Genomic DNA, 26625 nt, shown 5'->3' with positions numbered 1-26625 from the left:
TCATCAATGTCGTTTAAGAAGACCCTATGCATTGGCTTATTCTTGTGTTTCCGCAGAAGAGAGGTGATCTCTGCGGCTTTTATATGAGCTTTTTGCTGAACGGGTTTCAACTCGATGACAGATTTGTGATCACCTCGTTCAGTATTGAAAACTAAACCGAGTTTATCAGCTGTTTGGGCAGCTGTCCTAAAAAGAAATGCTCCAATCCCTGATCTCTCATAGTCGCGGACCATGCAGAGAAGGGGATCCGAACTCCTGATGACTTTACAGGCTACATCCAGTACCATTTTGTCATGTAGACACTCCTAACTCAAAAGTCTATGGCCTCCCTGTTGTCGGAGGAAGTGGAACGGACGATTTGGGATGCAAACTTCTATAGAGATGAATCATTTTTCGGGTCTTTACATCGAGTTGATACAGTTCCTCCCGAGCCCACTTCACTACTACAAACGAGTAGAGTAAGATTGGAACGGAAAGCATATTTGTTGCAGAAACTGTGTTCTTCCCTGACAGTTCCGATGACCAAATCTGTCGAAGTTTATGCTGATACTTGCCGCGGAGAGAGTTCTTCACTGATGTTACTTCTTGGGAGTAGCTTGTTCCACCCTGAGGTAAGTAGAAGCTCTCCGGCATCCATATGGTGAAGGATGCTTCCATCTACGAGCTGCACATTCTCTCCGTAGTCCCCGCATCGTTCTCTTTTGGAATGGACCATTGCACATTTGTCTATCCCGAACAGGATTAAGATAATAATATTAAAGTATGAAAATTAATAACAACATAGTATGGAAAACGAATGAGCCAATTATAAGCTTATTTTTGAATTCCACTTTTTTTCAGATGTATTTCAACTATATAGCAGTCTTATTGCTAACCATTATAAAGTTGTGACAGTTGTATTTGATGGCTATACCATCTCCAGCCCAAAGGATGTTGAGCATCAGATACGAAAAAAACAATCAGCGGTAACAGTGAAATTTACCAAAAACTCTCCACTTCTTATCGGCAAAGCATCATGCTTGGGAAACACTTAGAAGCCAATGGACACACTGTAATTTATGCTACAGATGATGCTGATACACTGATTGTAAGAACAGCACCGACCTTGGCAGAAAAAAGGCACGTAACAGTTGTTGCAGACGACACCGCTTTTCTGGTACTTTTAATATATCATAACACACAAAATATTTGCTTGCAGTCATCTATGTTCAGTGATAAAGAACGTGATATTTTTGTAAATGTGAAGAATTCAGCATTTGGACTACTTTGGATCTGAAAATGCAAATAGAAAGGAATTTATAGATGTTGGCATCAAAGCATCGGTATCGTTGCACGGAGGAAATCCAGACAGATTTTAAATATGCCACGATATAATTTCTACTTGAAAAAAAAATCACAACTGCCAAAAGTGAATGTTGCTTCACCAAGTGAAGATGCTGCTGTTCAGCATCTTTTTCGTTGACATTCACATTGTCTTTGTTGGAAAACCCTGAACTCCAATATTGCCAACCTCGAAGAGTGTGGGGGACCAGCTGCAGCCCATAATATGTAAAATGAACCCTGCACCGGATACAAATGAGCCAAGTGATAGTGGTAAATGTACTTGTCGACGGTATGGTGTGGAATGTACTAAGATATGCTGCAACTGTTCTGGTACCAATTGTACATATGGTGCCTTGGAAGGACGTGTTGAAAAAAATGATGAAGACTGTTAAACTTAATTTTTGCATCATACGGTAGCTGCAGTTGACAATAAAGTTTTCTCATCTGGAGGCATATACTCCCACAATTAATTATTATTTCATGTTTTATCCTTTGACATACATTAGGTAAGTACTTAAATTCTATGTCATACTTCATATGTCATGATTAAGATTCAAGGTGATCTATAGCACATGTGCTTTCTACCTGATGTGACACATTAATTGTTTTATCACAAGAACACACTGACATGTTTTATATGTGTATTTCTTGCATGTAATTTTGACAGTGTCAACCGTACTAACTTTTATTTACATAACAATCATTTTGCCGTTTTCCTGAAGATGATAATAAACATTGTCGAAATATTGGAAAAATTTGTGTTATAAGACTGCAACTTTCATCTACTCTTCACTCAAATAGTTTTGTTCTTAACTGGTCAGCAAAGACATACACACACATATATATTCCGTTACTCATTTTTTGTCTAATTTTACTGTACTAAAACTGATTACCAGTTGAAAGTAGTCATACGGCTTATAACATACGTAATTTGTACGTTGTTTATCAATTGGTTTGTTTACTTGATCAAATAAACTGCAAGCAGCGGTTCACTCCGCCGTAATATTTCCATTGAATAATTCATAACAATTCGTTTTAACACAACCACAAAGGAATAATGATTCTAATTATAATTTCTCAATAATGCCTGATATAAATCTGTACGATACCATAGTCCAAATATTTAATAAGATAATTTCACAGGAAGAATAAAATGTAGAGGAGAAACCCTTCCCTACTTTTAAATAGTATTTCCGTTAATATAGATGTACTATTTTAATGACGTTACAGATAAAATACAATATGTTTACAGGTTGCTCTTAGTCATGTATGTAGTTTGTATCTCCAGTAAATTAGTACATATATCCAAAATTATAATGGAAAAATACGTTTTGTACACTAAAACAACAATAACAAATCTCAGAGAATAATAATAAACGTGACATCAACTGTCTGAAAGAATGAAAAAGTAGTAGGTGAGTACTTGGTTAACCAATCACCTTGAGAAACTTGACCTACAACATTTACAGGTATTCAATAACCATTTTCAGTTTTTACAAGAAGTAGAACAAACGGATTTGGAATTCAATGTGAACATATTGTTTTAAGAATTTATTGAAATACATAAAAAAGTGTATCAAATTTTTTAATAATTATAATAATAATAATAATAACGCAGGACTCGATACAATATAAGCGTAGCCTCTCTATGGCCTGGATCGATTACCGTAAGGCATTTGATACAACATCGCATGAGCTCATCTTGCATTTGCTCAGATGCCTTTCGGTACCCGACAAAATAGTGAGATGTATTGAACAACTGATACCACTCTGACGAACTCGCTTCACCATAACATCTGGTCAAGCCAGAGTCCAAACAGGGTGGGTCACTTTCAGAAGGGGTGTATTTCAGAGCAATTCCCTCACTCACTTGTTTTATATGGATGATCTTGAACTTTATGCCTCTGGAGAGAAGATCTCCATCAGTCCTTGAGGGTGGTGGAAGACTACACGCATGCTATCGGTATGGAATTCGGGATAGACAAATGTGCAATTGGCGATGCGGGGACTACGGAGAGGATGTGCAGCTTGTAGATGGAACCATCCTACACCATTTGGATGCCGGAGAGGCGTATACTTACCTCGGGGTGAAACAACGCCACTCACAAGAAGTAACAGCAGTGAAGAACTCTCTCCGCGGCAAGTATCAGCACAAACTTCGACAGATCTGGTCATCGGAACTGTCGGGGAAGAGCAAAGTTGCTGCAACAAATATGCTTGCCGTTCCAATCTTACTCTACTCGTTTGGAGTATTGAAGTGGACTCGGGAGGAGCTGTATCAACTCGACGTAAACACCCGAAAAATGATGCATCTCTATAAGAGTTTGCATCCGAAATCATCCGTTTCACGGTTGTACTTCCCCCGACAACAGGGAAGCCGTTGACTTTTGAGTTTGGAGTGTCTACATGACAGGATGGTACAGGATGTAGCCTGTAAAGTCGTTAGAAGTTCGGACCCCCTTCTCTGCATGGTCCGCGACCATGAAATATCAGGAGATGGAGCATTTCTCTTTAGGGCAGCTGCCCGAGCAACTCGGTTTAGTTTTCGACACTGAACGGGGTGATCACAACTCTGTCACCGAGTTGGAATCCGTTCAGCAAAAAGCTCATAAAAGTCGCAAAGATCACCTCACTTCTGCGGAAACACAAGGATAAGCGAATGCATGGGGTCTTTTTCAATAACATTGAAGACCTTGGCTTATCAAAGCGCCTGACTTTTGCTTTCCTCAGGTCGAGGGGCTGAAGTCGGAGGGGTTCATCATGGCTTGCCAAGATGGTGCCTTCAACATCTTAGTCTACCGCAGTCGCGTGATGGGTATAGAGGTTCCTGACACAAGGTGCAGGGCCTACCGCGAGGCGTCCGAGACCCTAATGCACTTGCTAAAAGCATGTCCAGCATGTCCAGGTCTCGGCCTATATCCATCGACATAACTCGGCCCTGAGAGTGCTATATCACCATCTACGGTACTCTTACGGTATTGACGACACACCGGTGTTGCCCTACGCTCCGGGGGATATTGAATTCATTGTGGGGTACGAAGTGCCGAATTTATTGGAACTCCGCAGACTCTATCCAGATCACTCTGTCAAGATGGTTGTTCTGATTATTGGACTTCTTGGTGGAATGATGCCCTCCCTACTCTTGAATCTTAAAATCATACCGGCTTGCCGCACTAAGGCAGAAATCTTAGTCGAACAGAGGCAGAAAGCTGTCATTCTTGGCTCTGTGCGCTTGTTCAGGGCACATGATTCTCGGACCCAGTGATCACTTACACCGCGGTGTGGGTAGTGGTCGTTGGTTGATAATGCTGGCACGACCTCCCGAATGTATCGGGGCTTCGAGGGTTAGGACCTGACCAGCGCAAACGACAGATAATAATAATATAATTTAATCAATAATATAACAATAGTAAAAGTAAACAATGTTCGTCACAGAAGCTCAAGTTTCAGTGAAACCATCGCTTATACGTGACTTCCTATCCACATAGAGCAGTAGTGTGGCAGTAGACAGAAAATATAATGAATTTTCAATAAGAAAGTACAATAAAGGATTGAAATTGGTGATGAAATTTATAACGTTCCATCAAATATTAAACATTTAAATATAAAACGTCTCTAAGGAGTGGTATCTGCTAAAAGTGAGATATAATTTGTGAATATTATTTAAAATTTGTGATAATGTGTCCATTTATATTTGACTATATGGTTCATAATGGATTTTCAAAAATACCTTATTTCGTTAAAGAAGTTCAACATTTATTTTTCTGGTTGACAAAATCATATATTTCTTCTCTTTGGAAATTTTAAAGCCATTGTTTTGTTTTTTTTTAAGAGATTGATATTATTTATGATTTTTATTTCAACAGGAAGTGAAGTATAAAGTTTTGGGGCAAAATGATTACAATGACGCTATCCTATTGTTTTATCGCAGCCTGGTACGATAACGAATTAGATATATTAACTTCTGGTATTATGTTGATGTGCTACAAATTTAGAAGGTATTATATCGAGGATTGTAGCTGAATAAATAAACAGCGGGTGTGCTTTAAAACTCCATCTATATGTATATTGTTACGCTTTTCCCGTGGGTTTACCAATAATTAACCAAACTGTTACTGTTAATGTCAATGTTAACTTTCTTCTACTTTCAATACAAGAAAACACTTCAACTCAAACTTCAACTTTTATTCAAATATTTATCACCTTATTAGATTGCTCCGCTTACCGCACTGTCACTTCCACTTGACTGTCTCGATAGGCGACTGGATCGTGTTTATATTTGGCAATCGAAACCCGTAGGAAATTCATCGGAATTGTTACCTACTATGTCTAGTCTGCTGTGACGGCGTGTCTGTCTGCCTTAATTATTTATTCTACAGAAGATTCAAATCTCCCGCCACAATGTTCTGAGATGCAAAAGCGTGTGCTCTGATTAAATGGCGTGTTGCCTGACAGTTTGTGGATGCTACGTGACAAGTTGGTACACTCTGATTGGTTCGCCGCTGGGTGACAGGACACCACGTGACAATTTGGTTAACTGGATGGTCTGTATGCCTTGCGAGCTGAGAAGCAACCTGGCTGGTGTGATGACGTCACCGTCTGTCTCGCTCAATCCAGGGGCCTTCTACTACCGGAAGCCGGTGGCATTATTCTCGCCACATCTAGAACGGCAGCGAACATCGACCATTCGCGAAAAGTCGGTCTGACTGGGCGCGCACTAAGCCACGTCACAATTGGTTTACAGCTACCAGTGGCAGCCGGCGTTATTTTCTTCAGGGCATGATTTAAAACTATATATATAATTATCGGATACATTATCGGATACTGTCGAATAATTACTATGATTGATTGTAAGACCAAGACAATAATAGGCTTATGGTATGAGAAATAAGACACATATGTTTTCGAAAGAAAATTATAAAAATATCTAGAGAAAACTGCATCGATAGTTGTTCCATGTCTTGTGGTAGACTCATTTCGGTTATCATTCATTTGTAGTTCTAATTTATCTTGTAGAAAGTTTACCAAGAGTTGTCCATCTTTGGACGCGAAATTAACATTGAAATCTCCTGCTAAAATTAATGGCAACGTATGATAGTTGTCTCCTAATTCTTCAGAACCTACTCGACCGTAAATATCTTGTCCCTACAGTAATATACGAAACGTAACTCTCTCTCTTTCTATCCTCACTTATACCTCCCTCTCAACTTCCGTTCGCCTCACCCGATCTCACTTTTCGTAACGCTCTCGTCACGCATTCACCAGCTTACTCCCCAAGTCAAGCGAGTGTAAAGAAGTTTTAATTCAAAAAGTTGCTTGACATCAAATAAATCTGATTCGTTATATATAGCTGTTTATTTCGAAATGTTTGCCCAATATGATTCTCAAAATCCCTCTGGGAATTGTGTTTGTTTTTCAAGTGATTTTTATTCACTAATATGTGTGATTGATGACTTGTTTATTTTGTGGTAATTCATGATCACTTTAATGAAATGAATAAAAACACTTTTGTCTAATTTCCACTAGTTAATTTTATTTATACGACCGGTCGTAGAAGAGAAATCAGAGATATAGAAGTAGTAAAGACGCTATTCTGTGCTTATGTAAGGTCCGAACTAGAATATTCCCCACATGGGAATTGACTATTCTATCCTTTTGAACCAATTTCATATTATATCATTGAATACACGTAGATTCCTCATTAAAGTCACATTTCTATATTAGAATTATAAAACAACAACAAAAATTAATTGACGCTCCGGGGCGACTTCATCGATTCCAGTGGCGCATTTGCTTTTTCACCTGCAGGAAAACCCGAAAAAACCTGCAGCACCACTTCATCTGAAGATCTTAATTTTCCAAAGTCCTCTCTCTCTCATAAAACAAAATGTAGGGTGTCTCCAGAGGCTCCAATAAATTCAATACTTCGCCAGAACACTTAGTGACACGACTATCGTCAAACTTAAACCAGTCCGTTTCGTCTTTGACCAAGGCGTAATAATGACCAGATTCAACGCCAGATCCACAGTGACTGCATAAAGGTTATAATAGTGGTCTGCTAGATTGAACCTTCGTAACAGTTTGGTGCTTCCGTCCGAGATTGAGTCATGTTTGAAGATCATCAGTGTTATTATTAGATTGACTGGTGCCTCAGCTATACTTGTTATCTTACAACAGTCAGTTAGTTAGGCGCATGTTTGGCAATGAATTTGATCATCACCTGTTAAAAGTTCCATTTTCAGATGATTTAACAATAAGCTTCGCACGGACTGTTTATTAGACATGTCAGGAAACGCTAGTTGAAGTTTCAATTTATCAAATAATAACATCCCCTGTGCTCCGCTCATACAAAAAATGAATCTTTATGTACCAGGCCTCAACTCAATATACCAGAAAATTTCACTAGTTCGGACTTCCATTGTCTATTATATAAAATGATTTGAAATCCCTGAAACAACTAAAAAAGAATAATTAAAAATGAATAGCTGAAAATAACAATTATATTAAGCAAAATGAACCTGAAATGAAATAATAGTGAAATAAACTACAAGTAAAAATATAACAATTGAATAAATAAAAACAATATAAAAATAAAGGAATGAAAAAAGAAAATGAAAATAAAAAGTGTAGAGATTCCAAGTCACGTTAGTTCACGACGTTTCGATTATTAGTATCTACAATCGTCTTCGGGTGATGAGTGGACTGATTCCTCCGAGAGATGACCATTTATAGGTCGTACAAATACTTTCACTTATCCCTGCTTTCCATTTTCCGCTTCACTGGTTCCGTGGGAGATGACCGTTTTGGCGGGAGTTGGTCATTTTTCACTTGATGATGGGTTTCCATATGTTGCGTATTTCTACGCTGACCTGGCTGAATACGTTGTTGGACAACATGTATGCGGCTTCCTTGAATTTTCTCCTAAACCAATGTTCCTCTCTGTGCAAGATCTCAGCTTGGGACCACTCGATGTTGTGTTGATGGGTCCAAACATGGTCTGCTATTCCTGATTTGCTGGTTTCCCCTCGCTGTGTGTGCTTCTTGTGCTCGGCAATGTGAACATTCAATGGCCTCTTAGTTTCACCTATATAGGATTTTCCGCACTCACAGGGTATCCGGTAAATGCAATTCTTGGAATCGTAGTCCGTGTTTGGTGGCCTGGTTTTCGTAAGGTTGTTACGGATATTATTACTGGATCTGAAACAGGTTCTGATGTTGTACTGTTTCAGATCCAGTAACACTATCCGTAGCAGCCTCACGAAAACCAGGCCACCAAACGCGGACTGCGATTCCTAGAATTGCATTTACCGGATACCCTGTATCGGAAAATCCTATATTGGTGAAACTAAGAGGTCATTGAATGTTCGCGTTGCCGAGCACAAGAAGCACACACAACGAGGGGAAACCAGCAAATCAGGAATAGCAGACCATGTTTGGACCCATCAACACACCATCGAGTGGTCCCAAGCTGAGATCTTGCACAGAGAGGAACATTGGTTTAGGAGAAAATTCAAGGAAACCGCATACATGTTGTCCAACAACGTATTCAGTCAAGCCAGCGTAGAAATACGCAACATATGGAAACCCATCATCAAGCGAAAAATGGCCAACTCCCGCCAAAACGGTCATCTCCCACGGAACCAGTGAAGCGGAAAATGGAAAGCAGGGATAAGTGAAAGTATTTGAACGACCTATAAATGGTCATCTCTCGGAGGAATCAGTCCAGTCATCACCCGAAGACGATTGTAGATACTAACAATCGAAACGTCGTGAACTAACGTGACTTGGAATCTCTACACTTTTTATTTTTATTTTCTTTTTTCATTCCTTTATTTTTATTTTGTTTTTATTTATTCAATTGTTATATTTTTACTTGTAGTTTATTTCACTATTATTTCATTTCAGGTTTATTTTGCTTAATATAATTGTTATTTTCAGCTATTCATTTTTAATTATTCTTTTTTAGTTGTTTCAGGGATTTCAAATCATTTTATATAGTAGACAATGGAAGTCCGAACTAGTGAAATTCATCATGAAACATTGTCAATCACCTTCAAACAAACGTTGAATACCAGAAAACATTTCATTCTCAGAGCAGCAGTAAATATAATGGGTTATGATTTTAATTCAGTATGTAACGTGTGTGATATCAATGGAAGCTCTTTGAATTTTATCAATGGATTGTATCTTACATTGAACTTTTATAGTTTTTTTTATATAATTTTCAATTGTTTCATGTCAACATTGTGAAGACTTATTCATTTATAATATGTCAATTGAATCTAATTATGTTATTATTCAGCATATTTTCTTTAACATTTCCTGTATTTGGGTGTACACCTGTTGAAAATGTGCGTGATCTTGCTTTGATCACTACGTACACCATGCACATTTGATGGATGGATATAGTTTAGATAAATCAACTGTCAACAAATAAATAACTGGAATTCTTTGTGAAAGAAAGGTTTTGGCTTTCTACTTCTCCATCTTCATACATAACCTTTCCCAAAAATATATTTTGAAAATATACCCCTTTCAATTAAGAATTATTTATTACTTCTAATAATGTGTGTTTGCATGCCTCAATGGCATATGTTATGTATGTTCACACTTAACTACATATTTAACGATGCTCTGGGGATACTTTTCATTGGCTAAAGTGAACGGGAATGTATCCATGCCATTACAAGCCGCCCCAATGTTTCCTTTCTTATCGACTACGATGATCCCTCCAAAAAATGACGGATACTTTTCGGCAATTCTTGATATTGCAATGGAAGCCGCTTTGGAAGGGGAAGCTCCTTCTCTCATTTTCTCAACTGCCAAAAAACTGTGAAAATATAACGGTCAATAAAAAATGAAAACAAAACAACATACAAGTGAACAAAACACGGAGATTCGATGAATATCCACTGGATATCCAATTGATGTCCAAAATATATATCTAAAATGTTCGGAGGCTACCAACCTGGTCTTCTACAGGATATCCACCGAAGGATATCCATTCCAAGTGTAATGTAGAATATTATGCTCATCCTGAAAAGGACACGAATTGGATATCCGCATGATATCTGGTGTCTGAAGTACTTTATAAGACGGAGACATACACAAATTTGTTAGAAAAATGTATGAAAAGGACGAGCCACCTCATTTTTGTGAATTATTTTTGGATTATCATTGGATAAAACTCAAGTGATGATTGATTTGACTCAAGAAGGACAACAAACAAGTACTCGACTTTCAATTAGGCCAGTTGAAAAACCTGCCTTGGTCCAACGTTGATCACTGTGTTCGAAATATATTATCAACTGCCATCAACAGTATCGATACTAACAATATTTGGTGAATAATTAAACACGTAAGTATTTGATATTTCATTCATTCCTACCCTACTACTGACCTTGGCAAAAACCTCATCATGATGTCACCATCTCCAGTTGCAGCTGCTGCACCAACTCTGCTATCTGCGTATGCTCCAGCTCCAGGTATTGGGGAGTCTCCAACCCTCCTGTGTGTAAAACATTCCTCATTTAAAAAAATAACTGAAATTAAAGTGAATGACCCAAAAAATATAAACTGTGTCCAAGATAAGAATGAACAGCATGGGGATATCGGAAACGGTAAGTGATACGAGGTTGATTGAATCAGAGAAAAGTAACGCATTTATGTGCCTAATAATATGTCATTTAGAAAGTTTTAATATTTCGATTAGTTTCGGAGATATCCGAGAAAAACTGAAATTTAAGAATTTCGTTTCAATTTTCTCCTAGCTTTATTCTCGAAAGAAATGTAAAACAAATAGCACTTTGCCATGTCCACTTTTTAAGGACTACACGATAACGTAAGCAGAATTTTTCTGTGACGTTTCGTCTTTTAGAAAACAGCATCAACTTTGTATTTTTATATGGGCCGAAACTAAAATATACCCTGTATACGACTCCATTTTTCATTGTGAATACAGCAACGTATCACAAAATATGATTTCATAATCATTTCTCGCGCAAAGTGAAGAGTGATTACTTAACCTGCTTTTCTTCAATTTTAGATAGTACGCGCTGGAAAAAATGACACACAATGTTCTCTTGTCATAATAATACTGTTGTTTGGCATATTAGCGTTCCTACTTTCACATCTCGTTACCAACTTAATTTGTATTACAAATGTAAAAGGGCAGCTTTTCGAATACTGAAAAATTTGATATGTTGTCATGTTACATTTTGTGCCAAAGAAATTGTGTAGGTATATGCTGAACGTGCCTACTATAATAGGTATCCAGAGAGGCGACAACCTGGTAAATCAATATTTAGACGTTTAGTTCTTAATTTGAAATAATACGAATCATTTAAAAAACCTATGGTTTCTCTACAAAAGCAATCTAATGAAGAAAGTCAGCGTGATATGTTACAGGCCGTTGTTGAAAATTCTGAGATATCCACTCGCACCATTGAACATAATACCGGTGTAGCCGAATTCATCGCTCATTTCATTAATATTTCATTTCATCCATATAAATTTAGGAATTTTTAGCACGTGGTTGTACGGTCAATAAGTAGTATCATCTTGAAGTTATGATGATGTACCGCTTGTGAAAAGCAAACGTCCAGTATTGTAGAAAAACAATTCATTGTGTTTGCATCACGATAATGCACCTGATCACTCGTTATTGCTTTTTTGTAATTTTTTGGAAAATAACAACACCGTAATCATGCCTCAGCCACCGTATTCACCAGATTTGCCCCCTGCGATATTTTCCTATTGGCCAGAACATGACGAAATGAATAGATGACAGAAAATTCAAGGGAAATAAAAAATACAAAATTTATACCATTAGTTGCAATGAATGATTAATTTATAAAGCAAATAAACAGAGATATTTGAATAAAAGAAAAAAAAGAAGCAAAAAATAAGACAGATAGAACAAATTGAAAACATCAGCACAATTAAGAACAAATTTGAAACCACAAAGAAGATATACTGGATAAAATAGACGAAGAAATAACATGATACAATTAAAAAAAAAATAGAAGACAACATAAAAGGTAAAAACGTTGCTGAATTCATGGAAAATCAATTGGTTATTGTCGAATTGAAAGTTGATACCAATTGTCCACGTAAAGTGTTGATGCATCTAACAATGGCCAGAAATGAAAGGAACGGATGAAGACCAAATCGAGAAGACATACATCCGAAAGACTAATATCTTTAGTCAAATTCAATCATGCCCCAATGTCAATAACAAAACGAGAAACCTAAATGGAGTTTCTAATGAAGACGTAAATGAAATTCTCAGATAGGAAACTTGGTTTTAATGAAATTCATGCATATGATTCAAACTTAAGTCATTGATCGTAAAAGAAAAATATTTATTTTTATTTTCTGGAAAATGGAAAAATTAAGATTATTCTCAACACTTAAATTTTATTTCTAATTGAAATCAGTTGCTTTATATGCAAAATGTTGAAATCTTTTGGTAACCCGTTACCTAAGTCGAAAATAGGTAAAAGAGGCCTTTATTAGCAATCATCGGTTTGTGGTCAAAAATAAATTAAGAAAATTGAAATATTTTGTATTTTCGTATCAATTGTTTTGTAAAATATAAAGTGTATTGTATACATACACCGAGAATTGATAAATGAATAAAATAAATAAATATCTCGCTTTTTGTTATTTGTAATATTCTAAAAAATATGAAAACATCTCACCCTGGAATTTTGAATTTTGCTCCGTTTGTGGATGTCCCAGCTACTATATGTCCGTTTCCGGAAATGACAATCATTCCAATAGTATCATGATTTTTTGAGTTATATTGACTCTGATAATATTGGGAAATTGAATTATCATATGAAACTTTGTAAGGTCCACAAGTAGCTTTTGGATCTGGCTGTACATTCTGTGGATAAAAATGGAAAGTTCAGGACCATGATTATTCCGTTTTTTTTACAAATTTCGTATAGAACTGAAACAATTTTACACAGAAACAGAAAATATGGAAGAATATCAAGTTTGTTCGTGAAGGAGATACGTTTCGTCCCAAAAAGATTGCGAAACATGTAATCTTCTAGGTGTTACCTCCCAATGTTTTTTTAAATATTAGTGTGACTAAATGATTCTTTCTACATCCATTGCTGATTTCCTTTTGAAAATCAGTTCGCTAGTTCAATAAATATGGGGCAAAAATTGCAACAAATTAATCATATTAGTCAACTAAATGCTGAACATGTCTGTGCAACAATACAGATCATCTTCAAATTGTTGTTTTACATTTTAGGTCGTTGTGACGTCATTCCGCGACATAGGTTAATGATTCTTGAACCTGGAGCGCAATTTGTCCCATCACTTCTACATCTATAGCTTCATTAAGTACTTTATTTTGCTACTGATTCGAGACGACATTTTCCAGAGAGATGTATGTCAGCATCTCGTTGGAGAAAATGCCGATAACATTTCTCCTTACGAAAACGTCACCTATGGGATTGACCGTTTATGAATATCCAAGATGAATCAAGCTCCTCGAGACGGTCCAGTGCAAAGCCATGCTTTGACATTGGCTGCCGAACAAAATTGATCCTATCGTTCCATGCAAGGCAACTAAATGAAACCCTAGCCCCTAGCTCAAAAATAAACCATTCGTGATCCAACACCGGACAACGCTGTTTCGAATCGTCTAGGTATCATCAGTGGTCTTAGGGTAAGCTTCGTTGGACTCGAGGCGGTCGGATGCAAAACCAAGCTTCGACAGATTTTCGAACGAGATTCGTCTTGTGTGTTTCACTGCAAGACATCTAGATGAAAACAGAACCCAAAAATAAAGCATTCGAGATCCAATACCAGCTAGTGCTGTTTCACACCACCAAGGTCTCATCAGTAGTGCTAGACCACAATTGCTTCGTTGGACTCAACTGTCCTTGATAAGTAATAAACGTTGATGACATGCCTGCCCCCTACCGAAGTCTATTTCTTATTGTTCACGAGATCTGCATGCAGAAACTTGATTTTAAATAGCCCTGTTTATTTATTATTTCAAAGCAAAACGTGAATTTTGTCATTTCTGGGTAAACAATAACAACTTCTTCACATTAAACTACCGTAAATGATAAACAGACCAACAAACCTTCCAGAAATTCGGTTGGCACTTATTTTCTTTCCAGTTCCTCCATTGATCCAGCGAAAAATTTGTCTGCAGTGATTCGTCAGGAAAACCAAACTTGGTTGCAAAGTCTGTGGCCAAACTTCCTACCAAGAATGAGTGTTCCGTGTTTTCCAAAACGTGCCTTGCTACTGAGATAACATTCTTTATTCTTCTGATACCACCAACAGCACCCATATCCATGGAATCTCTACAGAAAATAAACTGAATTTTTGATCGAAATGATAAATAACAATACATAGAAATACATTCGATAGATTTATTCAGAATTTTTTTAATAGTTCAAGAATTGCGGTATTTGCAGATCCCCATATGGAAATAAAATATTTCAATTAAGAATATATGAATATATATTGATATATGTTGATCTTAACTGTTTAATTTCTCGTGGAGTTATAATATAAATTTTACAATGCAACAACACTCCATATGTATTATATGGAGTGTTGTTGCATTAAATGTAGAGTACATTTAGCAATTTAAAAGCATTCATTGGTCTTTGTCTTGTGTTATACTGATGGTTAATGATGTCAGTACTTGTGAATTTTTTTTTATATAAATGGTACTGAGTTTGTAGAATGGTTGTCTGAGAGTTGAAATGAAATATCTACTGAACAAGACTAACAATCTAAAAGATTTTTTTAAAATTATTTTTATTGCATACTTATGAATATTGATAGATTTTAATTATTTTTCATATGCACCACCTCTGGCTATGATTCCATAGTTCATAATATTGGAAAATAAGGCATTAATAATGCATTCACTTCAAATACTATATTTCTTAGAAGTCTGAACTTATAAAGATATTTTCTTCAGCGGCGGCTCGTCAGAGGAGGCAAGGGGGGCTTAGCCTCCCCACCAAATTTGAGGCTATTCATCGCAATCAATTAAAAGATATTGAAAAATAATTATTTTTTTTCTGAAAATGCTTGGTTATCATTACTTTACCATTAATTTTTAATATGAATACATAATATGCCCGAAAAAACACTATCTCTTACTACGTAGTATCCTGCATCAACAAAACTCAAGCACACCGCCAAGGAACAAAGCCTACGACCGCTTTAAAATACACAGACTCCACGAGACCGATCCAACCAGCGACATACGTCCCGATTTGTAATTTGAGTTGCAGAAATTATAGCGTTAGAGGAGGCTAGCCTCCAGTTGGTCTCCGTTAGTGTTTTTTATTTAATTATTCGGACGGGATGTCGTGACGGACCGGGACTGAAAAATATTTTGCTAAATCGTTTTAGTGCTTCTTGATAATATTTGTTATTTGTGTATAAAACAGGCAGTATTGTATTATAGCAGTGCTTTTTGGTAATATTTTTAATGTGTTTTTAAAGTGTTTTCTTTCAATTTCAAGGTGTTTTCAGGTTTTCACTTTTCGGTAAGTTTTTTTCATTTATTATGGATAAGTTGGACGAAATTAAAAAATCTGACAATATAGTCGATTGGTTGCTGACAAATAATTTCAAGTCTTTATCTTATGATAATAAATTTTACATTATTAAAACTCTGGGAAGGCCTCAACCAAATTTGATTTCAATTAAAACGTCAGATAATCGACAAAATCGAGGATTTAGTATCAGTTGGTACGATAAATGCGATTGATTAACCGGCTCCATTAAACGAGAAAAACTTTTTTGTGATCTAAAATACTCCGATTTGAAAAATTTACCTCGTTCTACAGAAAGACATTTTGAATATAAGGAGCATATATTTTCGTCTTGTAAATTGAAATTTTTTAGCAAACAAAATATAACAACAGCTTTAGATAAAGCTCAGAAAGAGGCCATAATTTCTTTTAATAATAATTAGGGAAAATCGGTCGAATTTAAAAAGACTTATCTATATTACGATTTATTTGGTTTCCCAAGAATAAGCTTTTCGTGGACACGATGAAACCGAAGATTCGATTAATCGCGGCAATTACAAGGAACTTTTAATGTTATGGGGCAAATATGATTCACAATTTGGCACTTTTTTAAACGGTAGCGTTTTTTCAGGTACCTCAAAAACCATCCAAAATGAGCTTACTATAGACGGTGTGGTATATATTATTAAGGAAAATATAAGCAAGGAGATTGAAAGTGTTTCTTTTTTTGCATGGGAAATTGTTGAAACTACCTATATTACCTGTATATCACAACTTTCAATCGTTTTTAGATATGTCAAAGATGGTAATGTGGTAGAATGTTATATGGGTTTTCATGATGTTTCATCTGGGCGCACAGCTGACGATTTGTTTAATTTTTTAATTCGTACGTGTGACACATAATTTTAGGCAAAAGTTAATTGCGCAAACCTATGATGGGGCTGCGGTCATGGCCGGTCATTTAAATGGTTTACAAACTAAAATAAAGTCCATAGCTCCTCATGCATTTTTTACGCATTGTCATGCCCATGCCCTAACTTTAGTATTAAGCAAAGCGTGCAACAACATAAAAAATTTCGCGACTCCGGCGGGCTTTTCTGTGTATATATAGTCTTTATGACTTTAGCCTCCCCTGTTCTCCAATGCACGAGCCGTCACTGATTTTCTTAATTTTTTTGGTAATTCGAGTGAATGTTTTTTCCATTTCAGGCAACAATCTATATAAATTCTAAAATTTCTGGAGTTTAATTTAAGAGTGCAATTGCATTTTTGAAAATGTTGCTGTAAACTATTCAAACTATACATTTTGATTTCATTAAATTTTGAGTGTGAGCAAGTCATAACTCAAGTTATGTTTCAAAATTGACATGCCAACTTCAGCCTTCAATATGGTCTCATCCCTGTTATCTCCAGCCACTACATCCACGGTGTCATCTGCATATGAATGAAGATTACCATCAAGATTTATAATTAGTAATTAATTAATGTAAATAAAAAAAATACAGGTCCCAAAACCGTGCCTTGAGGAACACCACACTTTCTTATTTGTAGGTTACTCTTATATAATTTTTCAAGGAACGGAAGTTGTGAAGCATTGTTTGCAGTTTTTTATTGTATATTTTATATGAGAGTTCTACCTTAAGTTTCTATCTATGTAGACGCCCAAAGTATTTGATTTCTCTCAGGGAGAGAAATCAAATACTTATTTGTTTTATTGATTGTTTATTGTTTTTCCTTGTTCGCCGACATCAAGAGTTTCAAATGGACAATCATTGGATAGATTGCAGCTAAAAGGAAGGAAATTAGTTTTTTCCAGATTCACTGTCAGGAGCCTTTGGTCAAACCATTTTTTGAGCAAGTGGAAATCTGTTTCTACGTTCTTTTTCAAATCAAGCCAAGTGTCTGCCTCATAGAATATCGCAGTATCGTCTGCGTATCCAATTATTTTCCCAACGCTGTCCAAATTGAATAATTCATTTAGATATAAATTGAAAAGCAGAGGACCCAGTACCGTACCTTGTAGGACTCCACATTCTTTTTGTTTTTGATTGCTAATTGTATCTGCAATTCGCACAACTTGCATTCTATTTCGAAAATAGCTTTCGAAAAGCATTTGGCAGTTCCCATTATTTTCTAAAGTTTGTACACAGTAGTTGATGATCGACAGTATCGAAAGCCTTCGTTAGGTCTATAAAAAGACATAAAGAAGGTTTTTCTTTCTCCAAGGATCTATGTATCAATTCTGTCAGTTCGAAAATCACGTCTTCATTTAAGGTTTTTTCTTTGAAGTCAAATTGTCTATCTGACAATTTAGTAGTTCCATGTAAGCGTGGTAAAATATAATGCAACCGGAAACGATAAAGATGGAATTAAAAAGTTTATAAAATGTTTTTTAAAGGCGCAAGAATTAATTTTGTATTGGACACTAGGAAAATACGTATAATAGATATGTCATAAACTGAAAACTGATAGAGAGAATGAAACCATTTCAATAATTTCACTTATTTACTTATAAAACTATCAAAGACATTGTTTGTGCTTCAAAGATTTATATTTTTACTGTGAATGAAATTTTATTGACAATTATATAGCCTATTATTAGAAAAATTTAAGCGCGCCACTCATTTATTGATGTTTTTGGAAAACATTACCAATTATACAAGAAGTATTAATTTTCTCATCGCGAACTGTTTGTTCTGAATAATATAATTTTATAACATCTATGTACTTTTCAGCTGTAAATAACATACATGCGCGGTAGGTATTTCATATTTTTAACTCATCTATAATGTCAGTATTCCGGATTGCTAATATTTTAAAATGGCATCGTTCTATAAAATAATTTGGTAACAACAGCAAATATTTTAACATATTTTGTGCTAATATATTACCACTATAGTTCTAGGAGTGATGGTATTGCGGCAGAGTCGGACGACTTTTAAAGCTATAGATTTCTATAAAAATGCTTGTATGAAGATAGGATTTCTCATGTATTGTTTGGATAAATATTATTTATCAGGATGTTTTGCCTAAGAAGCTTCTCCCATGGATTATAGGCTAAATTTCCAAGAAGCTTTGAGCTAGTGATTTGAGGGTATACATACATGGTGCTCCACTTAAATCGACTTATTTCAGTCATTAATAACCTTTTACAATTTTTTTGTGTTTTGTTAGTATTTCCATTATAAAGGGTGACTCAAAAAGCTTCCAAAAAGATTTTTTTATGGATCACCCAGTCATTTCTTCGTCTATATGACGTGCCTTGAACTGAGCAACTAAAACTATCACTTTACGAAAAAAATTTTTATCGATTTCAAAAACTAATGGCAAATTAGCTCATTTCATTCCAAATGATTGAATTAACACAATGAAAAAATGAAAATGAATCTTGTACTAATTTATTACCTTCAAAACTTAATAAATGTTCAAAATGGCCGCCATTGAGTTGTAGGCAATTTCGTGCTTTCAGGGGGAGCTGTCGGATGGATTTTGAAACTGCCCATGGTAGAACTGCTGCAATGGGGAATGTTTCTCAATTTGGGTTATTACAGCAAATGCAAGTTTGAACAAAATAAAGGTGAGTTATGAGTTTTTCAAATTCACTTCGAAAAGTATTCAAATTGATGTTTCAAATGTTGGGTTTGAATTTTTAAAGGGATTTGTTTCTATTTCACATATTGGCAACAGCGCCTATATCGAGTTGAAATCATTTATACGTACCTAGATATTCTACTTTAAAAAAGGAAAATTATCTTTATGAATCAACAATTAAGGCAAAATATAAATTATAGTTCAATACCACCTCCACAAGCCACATAAACAATAGTTGTTTTGTTATTTTTTTATATAGAGGAAGATAGGTTAGGTGCACAAAATGTCATATGTCACAGAATGTCTCGGAACTCGGAACATAAGTAAACAGAACAGCACGCCTCTGAAATATGTCATCTTTGTTTGTCTCACACAGGTAACAGATTCACTGTCCTTTATTAGCTATAACCGATGTTGAAAAATGGTGAAATAGAAACGAATCCCTTTAAATGTTGAATGCATTATTACATTCCCCTTTTTCAAGTATTTAAATAATTAAAAAAAAAAGGTTGAAATGATAAGTTTAAAATGCATTGTTTTAGAGCTCTTCTATGAAAACTACTTGATTTTCGTCAGGAGGAACATTCCCCATTACACAACCTCTATAATCAATGTCGGCTGGTTCTTCTTGGCAACAGAAAAAATATAACAGTTATTTTATTGTTTTGGAATCGTGGTAAATATACCATACTATAAAATAGTTGGTAAATTATCATTAAAGTGAAAATATGGTAATAAAAACAAAATTGTGTTTGAGAGCATTCCATTAAAACAATTTCATTAAAGCTAAAGGAAGCAGTTATAAAATAAGTATGAAATAGTTTTATAAATATCATAAAAACCTCGCCAAAACGTGCTATAAAACGGTTACAAAACAATTTACTTTTATAGGAAACTATGTTTTATGAGTTAGTTGTAGAAACATTTCTGTGATAATTTCGTGACTATTTCATAACGGTTTTTTGATTTTATTTTATAAAAAACGTTTCTATGACAAATTTTTGAGATAGAGGTAATATTCGGAAAATTTTTCTGCTTAAAAAATACTGTAAATACGAATCATGAGAAACGAAAGTACTAGGGAAGTTGTATTTTTTATCTTTTTCAAATTCAGAGTTGATCTGAAATATAAAAACACTGACCAGTCATGTGAAACGATCCTTATATTGTTCAATTCATTACATGAAGTAGTATTGGTAGATTTTTTCAAATACCACAAAAATGTCATTATTACGTTATTCATTTATTTATTTATATATTTATTTGTAATACAATACTCTACAGGACATAGCCCAATTACAGAGCAGGAAATAACAGAGTATAATAAACACATCACAAACAAGTGAGTGTAAAGTCTTCAAACACTACAAACAATACAAACACGTGACTATAAAGACTACACATTTTATATTCATTATAGGTGACAAAACAATTATTTTAGGAAGTGGGATTTTATATTTGACAATTTGCAACTGAATATATCTAAATTATCGCTAACAGAATTTGTCACTTCACACATGGTATGAATCGGAGAATTCTCCAGAACATTTGTGCGAGATGTTTTCATATAGAAAGTACTCGGGTGTCTGGAACAGATTCTAGGAATGCAAATATTTAACTTTTCCAGTAATGTTGGGCAGTCAACTATGCTTTTGATAATTTTATAGGTTAGTTCAACACTATAATATTCGTTATGCCGTTGATAACTTTTTTCTATGCTCTCGCAAATATTTTTATCACATCTATGTCGAATTAGATAAGTAGAATTTGGCAAATATCACAAAAATGTCCTTATTAGATAAGGTATGTCTTTGGTAAACCTTATTGTTGCTCTCACCCACATTTTTAATTTTTATAATTCCATGCGGTTACAATCAAATCGAATGAAAAGTTTTAATAATGAGAAGTATCTGGATCTTTCAAAAACATCAAATATGTACAAACCCGTCAAAGACGATGGCATCCAAAGTAGTTTCTCCATTTTCATCTGGTGAGCCTCCATATCCAACTGTAGTGTCACACTGTTCATCTTGGCACGTTTTACATCCCGCTGTGAGGGCATCCAGAGCTGAGTCCTGATTATTGACTTCCCCCTCTTGTAAAACTTGCCACGCTAAAATTTGTACAAACCTACGGTAACTTGCATTTGATGTCACATTTTCGTATTACCTTTTTGAGTAGCACTTTTGAACCCCCACGTGTTTATTACAAGAGGAATATTTTGTAGTGTATTTTGAGTATGTAAAATAATTACGAAGAGAATTAATTTCATGGTTCTAGTCATGATGAAATACCTGAAAATGAAAAATAACTCTTAATGAAAAGAATTCGATAAGCTTAAAAAATTACAATATTTAGATATGATATAGTTTTAGAATACTTATTGGACTATTTAGAATCACATTCAAGAAAATGAGAAAAAATCTTTCGAATCCTACATCGTTCTTTGAAAAACCCGAAATCGTTTCATTATGATTCAACACACTCATGTTACTTTAAAAATTTGATTTGTTCCAAACGATATCTTATTTTGAAGGTGAGCATTACAATTTTCACTAAAATTTCTTAACGCTTTTTTGTGGCTTCCCAAGTGTCTGACAAAATATGCTGTCGGAATGGCGTATGCCAGCCAGGCTCCCGCATAAGCGCCCCCACACTACCGCGCAGCCTCTCGACCCTACCTATTCCCGGGTGGCTTTTTCCAGCCCTTGCTAAGGCGCCATCCCTCACACTAAAGCGCGGCCTCTCGACCCTACTTTTCCCCGGCTAGCGATTGCATCCCAGGTGTGTTGAGAGACAACCATCCTTCTGTCCAATCCGACCCTGTGCTTCTCGCGTGTTTTATTGATTAAATTGTTCGGAAACATACTTCAAAGGATATATAAATGCCTTGGAATGAACCAACCATGGTAGCGTTTGCCAGTTATGGTCGATTCTGTGTATTTTTTCTGTCATAGCTGATTCGATAGATTCAGGTAGTGCATTGTCAAATGCTTTTTTGATATCGAGAAATTGGGCCACCACAATCTCTTTCTTGTTGAGGGATCAAGTAAATTTTTCTACGGAGTTATGCTATTCTGAATCCGACGATTTTCCAGTTCGTTAATACTGATGGTTGCTCGAGAAGATGCATATAAAACGACTCTATTGATTTGTCCGTATTTGATACTTTCTTCTGAACAATCGAATAACATTTTCAGCTAATTAGGATTTACTTTGAAAACTCTGTTAAGTTATACCTACTCCACTTCGGGAATTTCGAACAAGTGACTACGATAATTGATAACGGAACGCACCCTAACAATGTTAACTTCAAACGGGACCTTAACCACTCTCACTTTATTCAAAATGAAGGATGAGTTTAGTGGTACCTAACCTCAATTTGAATAAATAAATTATAAAAATAAGTGAAATGTTGTTATCCCTTCTTATAGTGATAGTTGAAATATCTCAGTGGTAACATAAACACTCACCTGGAATGGAAGATGTACAGCAGAGCACTGACTTTCAAAACAATATGAACAGTGAGAGGAAAGACGATTATTATGTTGTTTTAGGATGCAGTCGAGATGCAACATATCAGGAACTCAAACGTAGTTATCAATACCTGATAAAGAAATACCATCCTGATAAACAGCATCAAGAAGGAAGGAATTCTCTATCAGACAGTGTATTTGTTTTAATCGATAAAGCATTCAAAACACTAAGAAATGAGAAAACAAGGAAGGAATATGATGCCTCACTTCTTCAAGATACTTTCAGTGAGAATTATTTAATTTATGCGGAGTTAGCAAAGAATGACTTACATTTCACAGACAATATATTTTATTACCCATGTAGATGTGGAATTAATTTTGAAATAGGTACAGAAGTTTTATCAGAGGAAGAATGTGTTATAGAGTGCTCTGAATGTACAAATTGTATACTCATTAAATAAAAACTCCTGTGAATCAGATATTATTCAATAAATTTTAGTCTATTTCAATTATTAGTTTAAATTTCAATTTAAACAAGATGCCTTTGACTGGGATTTAATCAAACAAGCAAATGAAAGACATTACTCATCGATGACATGAGTAGGTTGAACTCATTTCATAACATAGAGTCATAATGAACAAATTGAGTGTTTTTTAATAAATTGATGGATGTAGCTGTTACCACCTGATAGGAAATAATTATGAGGAAAAGAAAGTTGAAACTTCCTATGTTTTTTACCACTTCTATTTGTAACTAAATGATAAGTTATATATTAAACAAGTTTAATGTATCAGTTTGAAAGTGTCCTTATAGGACGAAACTGTATTAACGTTAGTTACAAATAAAAGTGCTAAAAAACATAGAAAGTTTCAATTCTCTTTTCTTCATGAGTGTTTTTTCTTATAATGTTATCCTGATTTGGTACTAAAGAACCAATGAGGCAAGTGCCTTATGGCAAAACATCGAATGTCTACCAGTGAGGATGACAGTGTTCCATGTAAGTGAAATTTTACCTTTTTAATTTTTTATATATAATGTAGGAATCCTGTGAATGACACCTGATTCGATTTTATCATGATTGGAATACAAACTGAATAGAGATGAGTGTATAATTCAGCTTTCATATAAAAGGATTTGTTTTCAAAAGTATTTTTCTTTAATGTAAATCAATGTTTATATGAAAATAGCTGTTTCGAGTAGGCTTTTTCTTTCATTGTGTGTCTGAAAGTTACTTCTTTGCATGATCTACACATCTTTGTATAGAGTTGATTTTTTGAAATTGATTGCTTCTTTCCTTTGGAAGATTCCCACATTTTTTGTACCAAGATGGAAAAGCAAAAAGTCTGAAACTTTTCTTTTTCAAAAATTCATGGCTCCCAAAAATATACCCTTTCAATTTATATCTGATTCGATTCCATTAAGAATGTTTGGAATACATATAATTCAACGTTATAAAAGTATTTGTTTCAAAGTATTTTTCTCTCATGTAATGTGTATATGTAGTGAATATTTCAACTGAGATGATTATACTGAGAAGTATAAACAATATGTTTATTTTTGAATAAATAAATATCTAACCTTCTTCGCTTTCTTTCATCAGATTTTCATTCTTTAATGCTTTGTCACTAGCGATTTGCTATTTGGCAAAAAGGTAAATTTTCGTTATCTGGACACCCGGCGATTTTGAAAAAATTTTTGACTGTACTTACGTATTTTGATGCGTAGATTACGAATCCGAAAGAAAAAAGCGGCGCTCTCCCTTATTTAAAAAGTTATGGCCCTTCAAAGTTCAGAAAAGGGCAACTTTTCAGCCTTCTTTTTCACTAAATAAACTATTTAAAAACACAAGCATTTATTCACTAGGTCACCTTTACACCTTATTCCTCCTTCTTTAACACTTTTCACTTCAATAATCAACATTTTTCTTATAAAAATATTAAAAAATGTACGGAGCTGCTTTTTGGTTACATATCACTGTATTTTACGTTTTTAAGGTTAATGATATGGTTGGTACGACTGATGCAGTCCATATTCCTGAAGTAAAGTTTTTCATAAGAAAAATGTTGATTATTGAAGTGAAAAGTGTTAAAGAAGGAGGAATGAGGTGTAAAGGTGACTTAGTGAATAAATGCTTGTGTTTTTAAATAGTTTTTTTTAGTGAAAAAGAAGGCTGAAAAGTTGCCCTTTTCTGAACTTTGAAGGGCCGTAACTTTTTAAATAAGGGAGAGCGCCGCTTTTTTCTTTCGGATTCGTAATCTACGCATCAAAATACGTAAGTACAGTCAAAAATTTTTTCAAAATCGCCGGGTGTCCACATAACGAAAATTTACCGGCAAAAATATTTCATCTTTTAGGCGAGTTCTTAATATCATTGGTGAGTCTACCGATTGATCCGATGGATTCATCTATAGGCGGTGGAAGTCATCTTGAATTTAGTCAGGTTGGAGCCGGGCTCCCTTACCCTTTGAACTGAACATCATCTATAGATCGAACCATTCGCGCTTTTATATTGGTTGAATCAATCCATCGGAATTTTTATGTTGAATTTGAGAACTCACCTCCCCTTTGCGATTTGTCATCTTGAATGCTGTCATCTACAGAATAGAAACACTGTCATCTGTCACTACACCAACTCCAAATTCCAATCGTCTCGTGGAGAGTGTAGCCAAAGACGTGATAATTACCAGTACCATGAGTAAAGAGGTTCTTTTTGGTATTTTCTAACAAAATTTGTTTTGGATAACCACGGGGTAGTCAATCTCACGATAGGGTAAACATGTTGGCATTTCCGTCTGATAGAATTATTTAATTATTTTTCGAGGTCTCACTACTCGCAATCGCCGAATCCGTCACAAGAATCCCTATTTAGGTGGTGACAGTTTTATTAGATATTAGGGGAGCATACGATAATGTAAACATCCATATATTGTATAACTACCTTCTTCAATATGGAATTGAAACAGATTTGGCAAATTTAATATCTAGAATGATTAACGATAAGAAAAATTGTATATTTGAAACCCAAAAATTCAAAAGGATTAACACAGGGATCACCATTAGGCCCGTTAGTTACTATTCAACATAAATATACCTAATTTCGTTGTTTGACAAATCATCCATAGGCAAAATAATTGCATATTTTGCCTCCCTTCAAGGGCAGAATATTCAAGACACTATAGCTAAAAATGAATGACACATTAACAAACATGAAGTCATGGACAAAAAAACACGACTTTTAATTATTACTATAAAAATGTGAAAGTCTAATATTGAAATGAGGTAGGCCTTTTACAGGAACACAAGAAATTAGACAATCATAAGGTTCAGATGAAAAATGAAGTTAAATACTTGGGTACTAACTTAAAATGGAATAAAAATGTCGATAATGCAATAAGTCGCGCTTATTGGTAAAGTAGGTATTAAATTGTAAAATGGGGTGGGGAATACTTTTAGTTCTGTCTCTCATCCTCTAATGTTTTTGGACCTTTTGTTTGTGATCTGTAAAACGTTTTCCAAGAACTACCCACACGAAAACTTCAGACAAGTTAAGAAGCAGACAACAAGTGATGTATAAATATTATACTATGATATAGCATAGTATAATAACAGTAGAATAATATAATGTTTGCTATGGTACGGTATTGCTTTGAGCAAGTCAAACTGTACCTCCCGACGAAGCTCCTATTATGTTATGTAATAGGGG

General features: G+C 35.0%; 1 protein-coding gene and 1 long non-coding RNA gene across 2 annotated transcripts; one reads left to right on the top strand and one right to left on the bottom strand.

The window, feature by feature from the left end:
- Positions 1-1572: 1572 nt before the first annotated feature.
- LOC141485766 (uncharacterized) lies at positions 1573-23430 on the top strand. The gene is made up of 2 exons (XR_012467436.1): positions 1573-1829; positions 19324-23430. It is a non-coding gene; the product is annotated as an uncharacterized lncRNA (long non-coding RNA).
- On the bottom strand, positions 9857-21733 carry LOC111503950 (N(4)-(Beta-N-acetylglucosaminyl)-L-asparaginase). Its single transcript, XM_023158423.2, has 6 exons — positions 21615-21733; positions 21390-21558; positions 14435-14660; positions 13026-13213; positions 10724-10831; positions 9857-10153 (listed from the first exon to the last, which is right to left on the bottom strand). The coding sequence occupies exons 1-6, from the start codon at positions 21727-21729 to the stop codon at positions 9919-9921; spliced, it is 1041 nt and encodes a 346-aa protein (XP_023014191.1). The 5' UTR covers positions 21730-21733; the 3' UTR covers positions 9857-9918.
- Positions 23431-26625: the final 3195 nt, after the last annotated feature.

This window comes from Leptinotarsa decemlineata, unplaced genomic scaffold (genome assembly GCF_025532065.1).
Source record: "Leptinotarsa decemlineata unplaced genomic scaffold, Ldec_3_MD MMD2_tig00026336_RagTag_RagTag, whole genome shotgun sequence".
In the NCBI taxonomy this organism is placed as follows: domain Eukaryota; kingdom Metazoa; phylum Arthropoda; class Insecta; order Coleoptera; family Chrysomelidae; genus Leptinotarsa; species Leptinotarsa decemlineata.
Note: the sequence above shows the minus strand (reverse complement) of the source record. Positions and strands in the feature narration are given on the sequence as shown.